Source organism: Phacochoerus africanus, chromosome 7 (genome assembly GCF_016906955.1).
Source record: "Phacochoerus africanus isolate WHEZ1 chromosome 7, ROS_Pafr_v1, whole genome shotgun sequence".
Taxonomy (NCBI): Eukaryota; Metazoa; Chordata; class Mammalia; order Artiodactyla; family Suidae; genus Phacochoerus; species Phacochoerus africanus.
The window spans coordinates 69,498,725-69,514,060 of record NC_062550.1 but is presented as its reverse complement, the minus strand read 5'-3'; the positions used below and the strand labels follow the sequence as shown (position 1 = coordinate 69,514,060).

At 47.4% G+C, this 15,336-nt stretch overlaps 1 protein-coding gene across 2 annotated transcripts in view; it reads left to right on the top strand.

The window, feature by feature from the left end:
- Positions 1-15,336, top strand: part of GALNT8 (polypeptide N-acetylgalactosaminyltransferase 8) — a 37,617-nt gene continuing 22,281 nt past the window's right edge. For both annotated transcript variants that reach the window (XM_047787780.1, XM_047787781.1), the window contains exons 1-2: positions 1-382; positions 9,050-9,347. In XM_047787780.1, the coding sequence (XP_047643736.1) occupies positions 172-382; positions 9,050-9,347 (509 nt within the window). In that variant the 5' untranslated portion in view covers positions 1-171. The remainder of the gene's footprint in view (positions 383-9,049; positions 9,348-15,336) is intronic.

The following is a 15,336-nucleotide window of genomic DNA, read 5'->3' as shown; positions in this document are numbered from 1 at the left end:
CTGCTTGGTAGGACCAGGCAGCCTGTGAAAGCTCTCCTGATCAAAGAACATCTGGCTGGACAAGCAGACTGTCTTCCATGCAGCTGGCAGAGTCCAGACTCGGCTCATTGTGATCCTCAGCCTGCCTGGGCAGTGGCACACGCAGCCCCCAGGGAGTAGCCGAGGCAGAGTATGATGCTCAGGAGAAGTGTCCCCAGGGTCCTCGGCCTTGGGCTGACGCTGGTCTTTGCTCTCAATCTCCTCCTGATACTTTATGCCAAGGGAATTTTACAGAAGCTGGCTCTGGGTGACATCCAGGAAAGGCTTCACTTGCCTCCATCCGAATGGAACAGGACCGAGATGGAGCGACTCTCTCGCCTGGAGGTGGAGTTGCAGCATCTGAGTAAGTTCATGCATAGCAAGAACTTGGAGGGGATGGGTGTGTGTGTGTGTGTGTGTGTGTGTGTGTGTGTGTGTGTGTGTGTGTGTAGGGACACTTTGGAAGAAGGGGCATGGAGGTAAAAATGAGTGAGAATCTGTGTCCTCGTCTCTCCAGTCAGTGGTCAGTGCTCAGTTTCAGCATCTAACATTGAATTCTGTGCCTCCAAAGGGCAGCTAAGTACTGAGAATTAGTGGGACTCAGCACCAGCCACTGATGGAGGGGAGCAGGGTGCGTCCATGCCAGTGGGGTTTGGAGGGGGACCTGTATGTGTTCGGTTGTAACTGTACAAAATGAAACACAAAGCTGCAAGACAAAAATAGCTGGAGAAACTGTTCAATTGTATGCAATATAACTTGTATCCTCCCTGTTTCTTATGCCATCACTAGCCTGTGCTAAAAATAGAAACTGCCCCTTTCCATATATAATTAGTTGCTCCCTAAGGGGGGCAGGGAGAGAAACAGCCCTCTGTTCAGAGCTCCTGGCTGCTCTGTTGGTGGATAAACCTGCTGGAGCCCTCATTGCTCTGCCTCCTTCTTCCGCTCCGTTTCTAACAGTTGGCTCCGCAGGCATGGTCACAACTACACCCCTGAGGCTGGGAGGTGGAAGCTCCAGGTAAGTACAGCGAGAGGCTCAGGACCAAGCAGCCACAGCCCTGTCCTTAGGCCTTTACGTGGCGGGGGAGGTTCAAGGGTGGTGACAATCCCTGGGGCCAAGGCCTGACTTGCATTTGCTGGGAGCTCCCATCGGGAGCGAAGGGGGCTTGTTGGAGGACGCGAGTGGGAGTCCAGGTACGGCCACGTGGTGCGTGATTTGGAGGAGGCGCCTCTCGCTCAACCTCCCTCTTTTTTCCTTTTTAATTCTTTTTTAAGTTTTGTTATTTTTAAAATTTTTTCATTAGAGCTGGTGTACAGTTTTGTTTTTTTTTGAATTGTGATAGAATTGACATATAAGATTATAGAAGTTTCAGGTGTAGAAACATAATCATTCAATATTTGTATATATTGTGAACTGGTCCCCATGATAAGTCTGGTGAACCTCCATCGTCACAGAGTTAGATTTTTTTTTTTCCTTGTATTAAGAATTTTTGAGGCATTCCTGATGTGACTCAGTGGAAACAAATCTGACTAGTACCCATGAGGATGCAGGTTTGATCCCTGACCCCCCTCAATGGGTTAAGGATCTGGCATTGCTGTGAGCTGTGGCGTAGGCCAGTGGCTACAGCTCCAATTGGGCCCCTAATCTGGGAACCTCCATATGCCGCAGGTGTAACCCTAAGAAGACCAGAGGAAAAAAAAATTTTTTTTTGAGCTTTACCCTCTAGCAACTGTCACATTACAGCATTATTAACTATGTTAACTATATTAACTATATTAACTATATTAACTATATTAACTATATTAACTGTCACATTACAGCATTATTAACTATAGTCGCTACGCTGTATGTCACGTCCCCAGGACTTGTTCATTTTATAACTGGAAGTCTGGACCTTTTGACCCTCTTCAGCCCCTTTGCTCACCCTCCACCCTGCCTCTGGCAACCTGTTCTGTGCATCTACGCGCTCATTCCCCTCCCCTGCCCCTTTTACGATTCCACAGATAAATGAGTGAGATCAAATGGTATTTGTCTTTGGCTTATTTCATTTAGGAAAATGCCCTCCAGAGCCACCAAATTTTGGCCAGTTTTGTTTTAGGGGTGCACCTGAAGCATATGCAGGTTCCCAGACCAGGGGTCGAATCAGAGCTGTAGCTGCGGGCCTACACCAGAGCCACAACAACATAGGATCTGAGCCGCAACTGCGAACTACACTGTAGCTCATGGCAACACAGGATCCCCAACCCACTGAGGGAGACCAGGGATTGAACCTGCAACCTCATGGATCCTAGTCGGATTCATTTCCACTGAGCCACAAAGGGAACTTTAAGCTCTTTTTTTAAGTTTTATCAAAGTAGAGTTGATTTACGAGGCTATGATAATTTCTGCTGTACAGCAAAGTGATTCAGTTATACATGCACACATATCCATTCTCGTTCAGATTCTTTTCCCACGTAGATTATCAGAATATTGGGTAGAGTTCCCTGTGTTGTACAGCAGGTCCCTGTTGGCCAGTCATTCCACAGACCTCAGTGTGCATATGCCCATCCCAAACCCTCAGTCCACCCCCCACCTGTCCCCTTTGGTAACCACAAGTTTCTCAAAGTCTGTGAGTTTGTGTTCTGCAAATAAGTTTATTTGTATCCTTTTTTAAGGATAAATTCATTTGTATCCTTTCCCACTATTCCAGGGTTTGTTTTTTTACTCTGGCTCCACATGGAATTCTAACCTGTCAGAGGTTTTTTTGTTTGTTTCTTTTGTTTTGTTTGCTTTTCAGGGCCCCACCCTCGGTATATGGAGGTTCCCAGGCTAGGGGTCTAATCGGAGCTGTTGCTACTGGCCTACGCCAGAGCCATAGCAACGCCAGATCTGAGCCACGTCTGCAGCCTACACCACAGCTAATGGCAATGCCGGATCCTTAACCCAAGGAGCGAGGCCAGGGATCGAACCCGAAACCTCATGGTTCCTAGTCAGATTTGTTTGCACTGTGCCGCAATGGGAACTCCAAACCTCTCTGAGTTTTATGCGCCTGGGCATCTGCCTCCTGTGAGGGGAGCAGCCATGTTCCTGGGCTCCCCCTGTGACAGGGACCAAACGTTGATGCCCTGAGGGGGTGCCTCGAACGTGCAAACAGGGAAGGGATGGCACAGATGAGTGGGTGTGTGCACTTGGGGACCAGGGTGCTGTCTGCGCCTCGTCAGGGCTCAGAGGGAGGCAGAGGGATCGAAAGAAGGATGGACAGGAAGGGGAAAAGGAAGCGAGAGAAAGGGAATGAGAGAGGACAAAGAGATGAGGACAGAAAAGGAGCCAAGAAGTGAGGCGGTCCAGGGCAGAGAAAGGAAGCATTTATCAGACAAGAGGGAAACACCGAAGGTGAGACCTGTGGGTGGTGGGGTGAGAAGGAGGCAGAAAGCACTGGAGCATCATCTGCACCCTCCATCACGAGACTCGAATTGTTGGGCTGCGGTGTCCTGGAAGGCGGGTTTCCTGAGGGCTTGATCTGATGCGGGTCTTGTGTGCCTTGCGCTCTCTTCTCTGTGCCTGGCACACAGAAGTTACAGGGATGACGGAGTGAATGAATGCTTGAGTGTAGGAAGGAAGAGAACAGAAGACAAGTGGGCAGGGGCGAAGGGAAGAGAGCTACAGGGCGAAAGGGCAGAGGACACAGGAGAGTGTCAGCTCCAGAAGCCCTGGCGTGGAGGACCCCGACTGGGTTGGACTGTCGGAAATTACCACAACTCTGGCTCAGGTCGTCACGTGGAGAAGGAGAAATCGCGACAAGGCTCTTGACTTCTGCAGAAGGGCACGGGCACTCCAAACTGAACAGAGGACCCTCCCCTATTTTATCCCTAATGCCAGGTGATGTACCTGTCCCCTTCCCATGGGTCGGGTCAGGGCGCACATTCTTCCCAGTTGGCTACTTTGAAACAAATTGTTACTGGGAAAAGAGGGAAAGAGGAAGGGGGGTGGTGGCAGGGTTGATTCAGCAGAAGCTCCAGGACCAGGAGCCGGAGCAAAATGGAGTCACCAAGATTTCCTTTGATAGAAAAGACATTCTGGGAGTTCCCGTCGTGGCGCAGCGGTTAACGAATCCGACTAGGAACCATGAGGTTGCGGGTTCAATCCCTGCCCTTGCTCAGTGGGTTAACGATCCGACGTTGCCGTGAGCTGTGGTGTAGGTCGCAGACGCGGCTCGGACCCCGTGTTGCTGTGGCTCTGGCGTAGGCTGGTGGCTACAGCTCCGATTTGACCCCTAGCCTGGGAACCTCCGTATGCCGCGGGAGCGGCCCAAGAAATAGCAAAAAAAAAAAAAAAAAAAAAAAAAAAAAGAAGACATTCTGTTCCTTTCCACAGGACCTTGACTATGCGCATATTCTCAGTGCCGTTTCACCCGAGGATGTCTGTGTAGCTGGGCTCCAGGACCACCCCAGTCCTCTAGCTCAGTCTATTGGTTCAGCCCCTCAAACAGCACGAGTTCTGCCCAGAGCGCAGCTTGTCTTCCCTTCCGCCGGGACCTCCTGTGCCCGGAGAAGCAGCAGGGCCATTGGGATTTCTTCCCTCTCCTTCTTTGCCAGGACCCATGGTTCCTCCTCTGCTTGTTATTCTCTGTGCGCTCGTTGCCGAAATTCGGCCTCTGTCTGCCAGTGCCGAACTGGAACGGAGAGAGAGTTTTGGGTAAAGGAGAGATAACTGTACTGCTTTGCCAGGCAAAGGGGGCCACAGAGCCTAATGCCTTAAAGACTGTGCCCCCCCTTGGAAGGGGTTAGGAGGTGGTTGGTTAGTTTGGGGAGTGGAATAAGGATCAGGGTGGAGGCAAGCGGGCATTGTCTTTTAAAGCTGGTGTTTAGTGGCCCCCGGACTGGTGCTGGTGGTCCTCCTTCTTCCCTGAATGAAGATGGCTTTGTCAAGTAGTTCTCCCATTTGGGGCGGGGGGGGTGGGGCGTGGGTGGGGGTTAGTTCTACAGAAAGACTCAAAGATATTATGTATATTCTTTGAGGAGGAACCAGGACCCTGCCCCAAGACTGCCCTGCTCCTCCCTGGTCTCTGCAACCCCTCTCTTCCCTGATTAGCATCTGCCCTTTGGAGCTCAGAGAAGGTCATGGAAGCTGAGGCTTATTTCCTAAAAAAATAAGGAAATACCAGACACAGAAAGGCTTGTGTGCCTAGGAGACCCACGGGCCATCAGCTCGGTTAACCAGGGGCTCCCTGCCTGCAGAAATGAGTCTCAAAGTGTCTTTGGGACCATGTTTCCAGATCGCAGATGCTTTTCTTTCCTGAAGGGCTCACTGAAATTGACAGCCTGCTCAATAACCCGGCCTCTTGCTTGCTTATTGGCTCCAAGAAGACTGGAGGAAGTCATGCCAAGAAGGATACCTAGACAAATTATGGAGCCTATCAAGAGCCAAAGCAAACAAACACAGGATGATAATCACATCCCTCTTGTAGGAGGGGTTGATGATGCTAAGCCAATTTTCTGGAACCTCCCTGGGGGGGTCTGAAAAGGCCCGCACCAGAGTGACACCCTTGGGTGTGTCCCTTTGAGTCTTGGAACGTTTCAGTGTAAGTCACGGGGATGGCCTAAAGACACTGTGTTCATTCTGCTGGATTCTGCCCTTATGTCATCAGTGGTGATGGAAGAAGAAAAATCAGATCTCCCCCGAGGAGCAGCGTGCGGGAGTTTAAAGGCCAAGAGATCACAAGACTGTCCCTGTGCTTGGTAGAGAAGGAGGTGAATAAAAATGCGCTTCACTTTGGAAGAGTGTAAGAGGTCTACTCTCACTTTTGTTTTCCACCAGAGCAAATATACATGCTGTTCACAAGAGCCTTCTTGGGAAGATCTGCCACTTATTTTTCTGTGTTTGCTCTGACCATCCCCTTCCTTCCTTCCTTCTTTCTCTCTCTCTCTCTTTTTTTTTTTTTAACGGCTGCACCTGCAGCATATGGAAGTTCCCAGGCTAGGGGTCAAATGTGAGCTGCCACTGGAGCCTCCACCACAGACACAGCAACACTGGATCCTCAATCCACTGAATGAGGCCAGGGATCAAACCTGTATCCTCGTGGACACTGTGTCAGGTTCTTAACCCAATGAACCACAATGGGAACTCCTGACCATCTTCTTTCTGCCTTAGGCACTTCTGTGGTTGACGCCTTAGGCACTTCTGTGGTTGACCCTCCTTCAACTTGGGCCAATTTATGGAACCTTCCAAAAAGGTCCTCCTCCTAGTTGTAGGACTTCCTTGCTTCCCACTTAGGGTCAGTATGTGTGGCTGAAGTTCTGGCCACATTCTGTTCACCAGGCTATGTGCGGTGGTGTGGGGCTGCATCTGTCCAGAGGGAGTACACGCAAAGGGACCATCCAATCTCCAAGCTGGTGCCTCTGGGCTGCAATCATCTGATAAAGGGATGCTTTCTTGTAACTTGCAGGAAGGTATTACATGGGCTAGAGCTGACTCTGTGAGCCTGATTGGAATTTAGGATGCATGCAAGAGAGGGTTGAGGGGAACGAGGTGGGTCTGTATAGGGAGTCCCTAGATTACTATTTTGGGTTTAATGCTGAGGGGTGTTATAGTCAAGGCTGGACTCGGGACACACTAATCAGCTCTGGGACTGATTCCACCAAACTTCCCACCTATGGCTGCCACGAGCATCTATGTCCCCAGGGTTGCTGCAGGGACCTCTGCCTTCCCAGGAGACTCTCCCAGACCCGCAGCCAGGTCTGGTCCAGGCTCCTATTAAGTTACTGCTTTTGCAGTATTTCATGCAGGTCCTGGCATGCATGAGATGTTGTGTGTGCCCTTTAAAAATGAAGTCTCTATTTCCCCCAGTCCTTTGGGACTCCAGAAATTAAGGTGCTCTGGCATTAAAAGCCACATGCTTTGGGGGCTCATCTTCCTGGTGCAGGACCCCTGGGCTGGGGGCAGATTGCAGGAACAAAAGATTGCTGCTAGTAATAGAAAACTAGATATCTCAAGTTAAGGAATTTAATGCTTTTCTCTGTATGGGAAGATGCAGGGTCTGGGCTCACTGAACGCATTCCTTTGATCTGCATCTCAGCTCTCTGGGGCCAGTATCCTGGGTTTTCCCATCCTGAGTTCCCTCAGGGCTCACTTTAGGAGTGGCTGCAGTCTGATGGCTGCTAGGTCCAGGGTGTTCTTTGATTCCTTCCTGAGTTCCCTCAGGGCTCACTGGCTCACCTTGGAGGTGGCTGCAATGGCTGATAACTGTGACATCCTTTGTTTACTGACGTGGCAGGCACTATTTTATTTCTCAGTGCCATCTGCAGAAATGGGGGTGATGCCTTGGGAGGCATGGGGACAGGATCCTTAGGAATTTGGGGAACTTGAAAAACAGCAAAATGAGAAATGTCTCTGTCAACTTAAAAAAATGCACAACCTGGAAGTCTAGAGTTAAGCTTTATTTGGGGTGAATTTAGGACTTAAGCCCAGGAGAGAGAATCTCCAGTAGCCCTGAGAAAACTGCTCCGATAGGCAAGGGGGGGGCGGGGAGCTAGGATCTATGAGCTTTTGCAACAAAAGGTAGGTCGTAGGAACAAAGGTTTACAGATAACGAGATTTCCCGAAAAACATTTACAGAAGACCAGTTTTGATGGGAAGATAAAGGTCTGGACTTACTGGCCTCACTCCTTTGATATGCTCCTGGGCTGTGGGCCTGGCTTCTTTGTTTCTTTCCTGGGTTCCCAAGGGCTCACTGGCCCACCCTTGATGTAAATGGTTCTTGGGCTTTATTCTGAAAAATATTAACTTATTGTCAATGTATTTCTCAGGTTGTTGCCAAAACTCAGCCTTTGTCTACTGGTGCCAAATAGAACCATGGAGACAGAGTTTTGGGAGAAGGAGAAAAAAATAGCTTTTATTCCTTTGTAAGGCAATGGAGGCCACAGCAGACTAAGGCCCTGAAGACTGTGCCCTTCTTTGGGAGAGAATAGGTAGTGGTTTTATGGTTTAGGAGTGGAAAACAGGGCCTCAGATAAGGATCAGGGTTGAGGCAAGCTGGCTGAGTAGCATCCTTGAGGATGCAGTTTCCATCCCTGGCCTCGCTCAGTGGGTTAAGGATCCGGCATTGCCGTGAGCTGTGGGGTAGCTTGCAGACATGGCTCGGATCCTGCATTGCTGTGGCTGTGGTGTAGGCCGGCAGCTACAGCTCCGGTTCGACCCCTAGCCTGGGAACCTGCATGTGCCATGAGTGCGACCCTAAAAAGCAAAAAAAAAAAAAAAAAAAAAAAAAGCTGGGGCTAGTTCTGGTGGTCCTCCTTATTTCTAGAATGAAGAAGTCTTCATCAGAATTCCTGCTGTGGCTCAGAGAGTTAAGAACCCAACTAGCATCCATGAGTATGAAGATTTGATCCCTGGCCTCACCCAATGGGTTAAGGATCCAGTGTTGCTGTGGCTGTGGCGTAGGCTGGCAGCTGCAGTTCCAATTCCACCCCTTACCTGGGAACTTCCAAATGCTGCAGGTGTGGTCCTAAAAAGACCAAAAAAAAAAAAAATTCTTCTTTAAGTATTTAACATCTTCCATTTGTTGGGGGTTTTAGTTCTGCAGAAGGGCTCAAGGATATTGTTTGGCTATATTCCTTGAGGAGGGACCAGGGTGCACTATTGTTTCTAGACTGCTCCTCTTTGGTCCCTGCAGCCCCTTCCTTCCCTAATTAGCAACTGTTTGAACCTACCCTTTGGAACTCAGAGCAGGTCAAGGAGGCTGAATGAAGCCTGTTTCCTAAAAAGAAATGGGGGACCCAGAAAGGCATCCATGCCCAGGAGCGCCACAGGGCCCTGCTCTGCTTCAAGATCATGGTCCAAGATCTGACAGAGCCAACAGGAAAGATACTTTCTCCTGCCTGCCTTGCTGGGACAGCCGAGCAGAGCTCTGACCAGTTCCCTGGACACCTTGCAACCTCTGGGACAAACGCTCGGAAATTTTAGAGGAAACTATTTCAAGGAAATGTGGGTGAGAAAGCCACGTCCAGATTCCTAACGATTGGCTGAAATGTCTTCTCCCCTGCCCTTCATTTGCAGAAGAACATATGAAACTGGCTATGAAGCAACCGAAAAATGTGGACACCCCACCAGAACGGGTGAGAGATGAAAGTCGGCCTGTTCAAAAGGCAGTGGAAGCCAAGGAGAGGGCGAGGAAGGACCAGAAACCAAAAGAGCTTCTGTTTCCAAACTCGGTGCTTTTCCAGAAGTGGGGTGAGGACCTTTCTGAGGAGGAGCAGAAAAAGGCCGAGGCCCTCTTCCAGAAGTTTGGCTACAATGTCTACCTCAGTGACCAGCTGCCTCTCGCCCGCACCATCCCAGACACGAGGGATCCCAGGTAGGGTTGACCACAGCCGCCTTCCCTGGTACCTCAGCTTCATTTGAAGATGGGTGTTGGGAGCAGGGGAAGTCAAGGGCTGGGAAGAGAGTCCGGGGAGTGGGGAGTTGGTGGGGAAGGGGCTCAGGGCGTAGGAAGTCCTGAAAGGCTGACTGAGCACAGTTCTCCTCATGCATTTTATCATGGCAGCTCAGAGGCAGTAACTGACTGCTTAAAGTGGGATTTTTTTGTCTTTGTCTTTTGTTTTTTTATCTTTTCAGGGCCACACCTGTGGCATATGGAGGTTCCCAGGCTAGGGGTCGAATTGGAGCTGCAGCTGCTGGTCTACACCACAGCACCAGCCGCTGCAGGATTTGAGCCTCATCTGTGACCAGGGGTCGAACCCGCCTCCTCATGGATCCTAGTCAGGTTCGTTAACCACTGAGCCACGAAGGGAACTCCCGGCTGCTTTCAGTGTTTACTGCCTTCTGGAGAAGAGCAGAGATGTCATAGACACGTGGATCCTGGAGAATTCTGATGGGATCCTGGAGAATTCATAATTTTACAAATGAGGAAACTACGGTTGAGTAAGAGAAAGGGCGTGGGCAAATCGAAAGAAGTTAACAGCCCTCCTTTCCCCCCTGGTGTTTTCCTCGAACCCTCGGCTTGGATGGTCTTTGTTATTAATTTTAACTTAAGCTTCCCTCTTGCCTTCTCTTTCCCCTTCCTATCATTTCTTCTCTTTCTGCCTCTCTCACTTTCCTAAAGAAATTTTTAAAATCACAGCTTTGGAGATATAATTCACACAACGCATAATTTGTTAATTGAACAAATGTACAGTTTAATGGTTTTTAGTGTATTCGGAGTTGTGCAGCCTCACAATTAATTTTAAAACATTTTCATCACTTCAAAAAGAAACCCCATGGGAGTTCTTGTTGTGGCTCAGCCGGTTAAGAACCTGATATAGTGTCTGTGAGGATGCAGGTTCGATCCCTGGGCACTCTCAGTGGGTTAAGGATCCCGCATTGCCATGAGCTGTGCTGTGAGTCACAGCGAGGATGTAGTGTGGCTGTGGCTGTGGCTGTGGTGTAGGCTGGCAGCTACAGCTCTGATTCGACCTCTAGCCTGGGAACCTCCATATGCCATACTTTTAGCCCTGAAAAAGAAAACAAAACCAAAACCAAAAACCCATATTACAGTTACTCCCCATTTGCCCATGATTTTCTCATCCCTAGGCAACCAACTAATCTGCTATTTGTCCTTTTGGATTTGCCTATAATATGGGGTCTTTCGTGGATTTTTCTTTTTTTTTTCTTTTTCAGCCGCCTCCAAGGCACATGGAAGTTCCAGATCCAGGGATCAAATCCAAGCCAGAGGTGCAGCAATGCCAGATAATTAACCCGCTCCTCAGTGCAGGGGATCCAACCAGCACTTCTACAGTGGCAAGCTGGATCATTAACCCACTGCGCCACAGCAGGAACCCCCTAAAATGGGGTATTCTGTGCTTGGCTTTTTTCACTTAGTGTAATATTTTCAAGTATCATTCATGTTATAGCATCTCACTATTTCACTCCTTTTATTGTAAAATATTTCGCTGTCTGATTATTTTATCCACACACTGGTTGATGGATTGTTTCCGCTTTTTGACTGTTATGAATAATGCTGCCGTGAACATTCATGTTCAAGTTTTTTGTTTGTTTGTTTTGTTTTGTTTTAAGGGCTTCACCCACAGCATATGGAATTTTCCAGGCTAGACATTCAATTCAAGTTGCAGCTTCCAGCCTACACCACAGCCACAGAAACACCCAATCCCAGCCACATCTTTGACCTATGCTGCAGCTTGTGGCAATGCTGGATCGAACCCACAACCTCATGGTTACTAGTTGGGTTCTTAACCTGCTGAGCCACAGCAGGAACTGTTACATACAAGGTTTTTGTGGACATTTGTCTTCATTTTTCTTGATTATACCCTAGGAGTACAATTGCTGGGCTAAATGATAATTCTATATTTAAACTTTCAAGGAAATGCCGGACAGTTTTTTTTTTTTTTTAAGTAACTGAATCATTTTACATTCCTCCAGGAGCATATGAGAGTCCTGATTTTTCCACATAGTTACCAACATTTATTATTAATTTTTTTCTTTTTGGGGGGGTGGGCACACCTGTCTCATATGGAAGTTCCCAGGCTAGGGGTCAAATCAGAGCTACCGCTGCCAGCCCATGCCACAGCCACCCACAATGCGGTATCTGAGCCAAATCTGTGACCTACACCACAGTTCATGGCAATGCTGTATCCTTAACCCACTGAGCAGAGCCAGGGATTGAACCCTCGTCCTCATGTACTCTAGTTGGGTTCATTACCACAGAGCCATGACGGGAACTCAAAGTTTTTTTTGTTTGTTTTTGTGTTTTTTTGTTAATAGCCATCCTTCGAATGTGAAGTGGTATATCTTTGCGCTTTTGATTTAAATTTCCCTGATGTCTAATAACATGTGGTCATTGGCCATTTGTATATGGGCTTTGGAGAAATGTTCATTTGGAGACTCTCTCTACTTTTAAAAACTGGTTTGTTTGTCTCTTTATTACCGAGTTGGAAGTGTTCTTTGTATACTCTAGATACAAGCTCCTATCAGATGTATGACTTGCAACTGTCTTCTCCCCTGTGGGTTGTCTTTTCATTTTCTTGATTGTCTTCTGTGATGCACAAAAGGTTTTTTTGTTTGTTTGTTTTTTGACTTTTTTGTCTTTTTAGGGCCATACCCGCAGCATATGGAGGTTTCCAGGCTAGGGGTCGGTTGGGAGCTACTGTTGCCAGCCTACACCACAGCTCACAGCAATGCCAGCTCCTTAACCCATGGATCAAGGTCAGGGATCACACTGCAACTTCATGGATTCTAGTCATATTCGTTTCTGCCGTGCCACCATGGGAACTCCCAGTATAACTATTTTAATAATTTTTCAGAATATTTTTTGTTTTCTTTTTTGGTCACGCTCATGGCATATGGATGCTCCAGGGCCAAGGATTGTACATGTGTTACAGCTGTAACCTGAGCCGCTCTAGTGACAATGCTAGGTCCTTAACCCACTGAGCCACCAGGGAATTCTAATAATTTTTCAGTATATATATATATATATTTTTTTTTTTTTTGTATTTTTGCTGTTTTCTTGGGCTGCTCCCACGGCATATGGAAGTTCCCAGGCCAGGGGTCTAATCGGAGCTGTAGCCACCAGCCTAAGCCAGAGCCACAGCAATGCGGGATCCAAGCCGCGTCTGCAACCTACACCGCAGCTCACTGCAATGCCAGATCCTTAACCCACTCAGCAAGGCCAGGGATCGAACCCGCAACCTCATGGTTCCTAGTCGGATTCGTTAACCACTGAGCCACGACGGGAACTCCAGTATACTTTTAATACTTATCTTCTTAATGGGTGGTCTAGGGCTTGTCACATACACTTCATCAGAGCCTGCTTAGACTTATTTCAATGAGATATAGGAAGGTGACTCATATATAGCTCCCTTTTTTATTATCGTTATATATGTTTCATGTAAGTATGGTACAAAACTCCAAAATACTGTTATAGTCATTATATAATTTTATGTCTTTTAAAGAAAATGAGAAGAAAGGGGAGGAAGTATAAATTTATAGTTTGTTATATTTATCTTCTTATTTACCACTTCTGATTCTCTGCATTTCTTCCTGTAGATTCAATCTGCCATCTGGTGTTATTTCCTTATTTCAGTACAGCTTTGCTCCCATCCACCACTTTTGTGCTGTTTTTGTCAAGTATGTTAAATTACTATATGTTGTAGTCCCAATAATACAATTATACATACTTTAAAAAACAATTTCTTTTAAAATTAGTTAAGAGAAGAAAGGAGAAGAAATAGGCATTTACAATGTCGTTTTTAAAAATTAAAGTTCTCTTCATAGCTCAGTGTTTAACAAACCCGACTAGGATCCATGAGGATGCAGGTTGGATCCCTGGCCTTGCTCAGTGGGTTAAGGATACAGCATTGCCGTGAGCTGTGGTGTAGGTTGCAGACACAGCTCAGATCTGCCATTGCTGTGGCTGTGGTGTAGGCCATCAGCTGTAGCTCTGATTAGACCCCTAGCCTGGGAACCTCCATATGCAGCAGGTGCAGCCCTAAAAAAAAAGACAAAAACAAAAAAATTAAAGTACAGTTGATATACACACAATGTTGTACCAATTTCTGCTCTACAGCAAAATGACCCAATCATGTACATATATATTCTTTTTCTCCTATTACCTTCCATCATGTTCTATCCTAAGAGATTGGATACAGTTCCCTGTGCTATACAGTAGAATCTCATTGCTTATCCATTCTAAATGTAAGAGCTTACAACTACTAACCCCAAACTCCCCATTCACTCCCCCGTCCCCCAGCAATCACAAACCTATTGTCTTTGTGAGTCTGTTTCTGTTTTGTAGATAGTTTCATTTATGCTATATTTTAGATTCTGCATATATGTGATATCATATAGTATTTGTCTTTCTCTTTCTGACTTACTTCGCTTAGTATGAGAATCTCTAGTTGCATCCATGTTGCTGCAAATGGCATTATTTCATTCTTTTTTTATGGTTGGGTACTATTCCATTGTGTATATGTACCAAATCTCACCCCATTTCATCTGTTTCTGTGTCTTGGCTATTGCAAATGGTGCTGGAATGAACATAGGGCTGCACGTATCTTTTTGTCTTTTGTTTTTGTTTTAGGGCTACGCCTGTGGCATATGGAAGTTCCCAGGCTAGGGGTCAAATTGGAACTGCAGCTGCTGACCTACACTACAGCACCAGCAATAGCAATGCTGGGATCTGAGATGTGTCTGCAACCTACACCACAGCTCATGGCAACGCCAGATCCTTAACCCACTGAGCAAGGCCAGCAATTTGTTATTGCTGAGCCACAACGGGAACTGCTACAGAGCCATATTGTAATTGCTTATTTGCCAAATGTGGCTAGCGGCTATCATAGCAGACAGCATGGATATAGAATCTCTCTGTCATCACAGGAGATTCGATTGGACAGTACTGGTCTGTACATTCCGGGTCAGGTGCTGGGAAACAGGGAGGAAGGATCCAAGCATCATTTTTGGAACTGCGGGAGCCACATTTTCTGCCTCTCTCTCTCTTTTTTTTTTTTGTCTTTTTGTCTTTTTGAGGGCCACACCCAGGCTAGGGGTCTAATCAGAGCTGTAGCTGCCCGCCTACGCCAGAGCCACTGCAACGCCCGATCCGAGCCGTGTCTGCAACGTACACGACAGCCCATGGCCATGCCAGATCCTCAACCCACTGAGCGAGGCCAGAGATGGAACCCCCAGCCCCATGGTTCCCAGTCGGATTCGTTTCCACTGTGCCGCAATGGGAACTCCCTGCCTCTCTTGATATAAAGTGGGGAGGAGGATGTGGAGAAGAGAATTGTTGTGAAAGCAGTTAGAAAACAGTCAAGACCATATATTCAAAAGGCTGCATGGAAGACTGGGTGGAGGAGGAAAGCGCTGAAGGTAGCTGATGGGATTGTGTGGATTAGAGGCAAGAGAAGCTGAGCAGAGTTTTAATCAGTTTTCAATCTAGCATACTTACAGATTCCCAGTTAAGTGCATATTTATTGTATAACCAGTCTGTAGTAGACATTAAGAACTGCCACGGAGCTCGAAAGAATTTAAAGGTCATCTCTTAGTCTCCTCTGCGTAAATATTCATGATCCTCGGCTTTAGCTGAAGGCTCCTTTCTGCTTATAACTTGAGTGATTTTTATCCAACTTCTGTGAACTCAGCCACCGCTTGCACGGTGATGACTCCAAAATTCGCATGTCTCCAATCCAGATTATTCATCCAGGGCCATATAAGCAATGACTGGCTGGGGAATTCCATGGTGTGACTCAGCGTCACTTAGTGTCAACATGGCCAAACTTAAATGGACCGATTTCTTTGATCTCTGGCCTCGGTCAGTGGGTTAGGATCCAGCATTGCCTTGAGCTGTGGTGGAG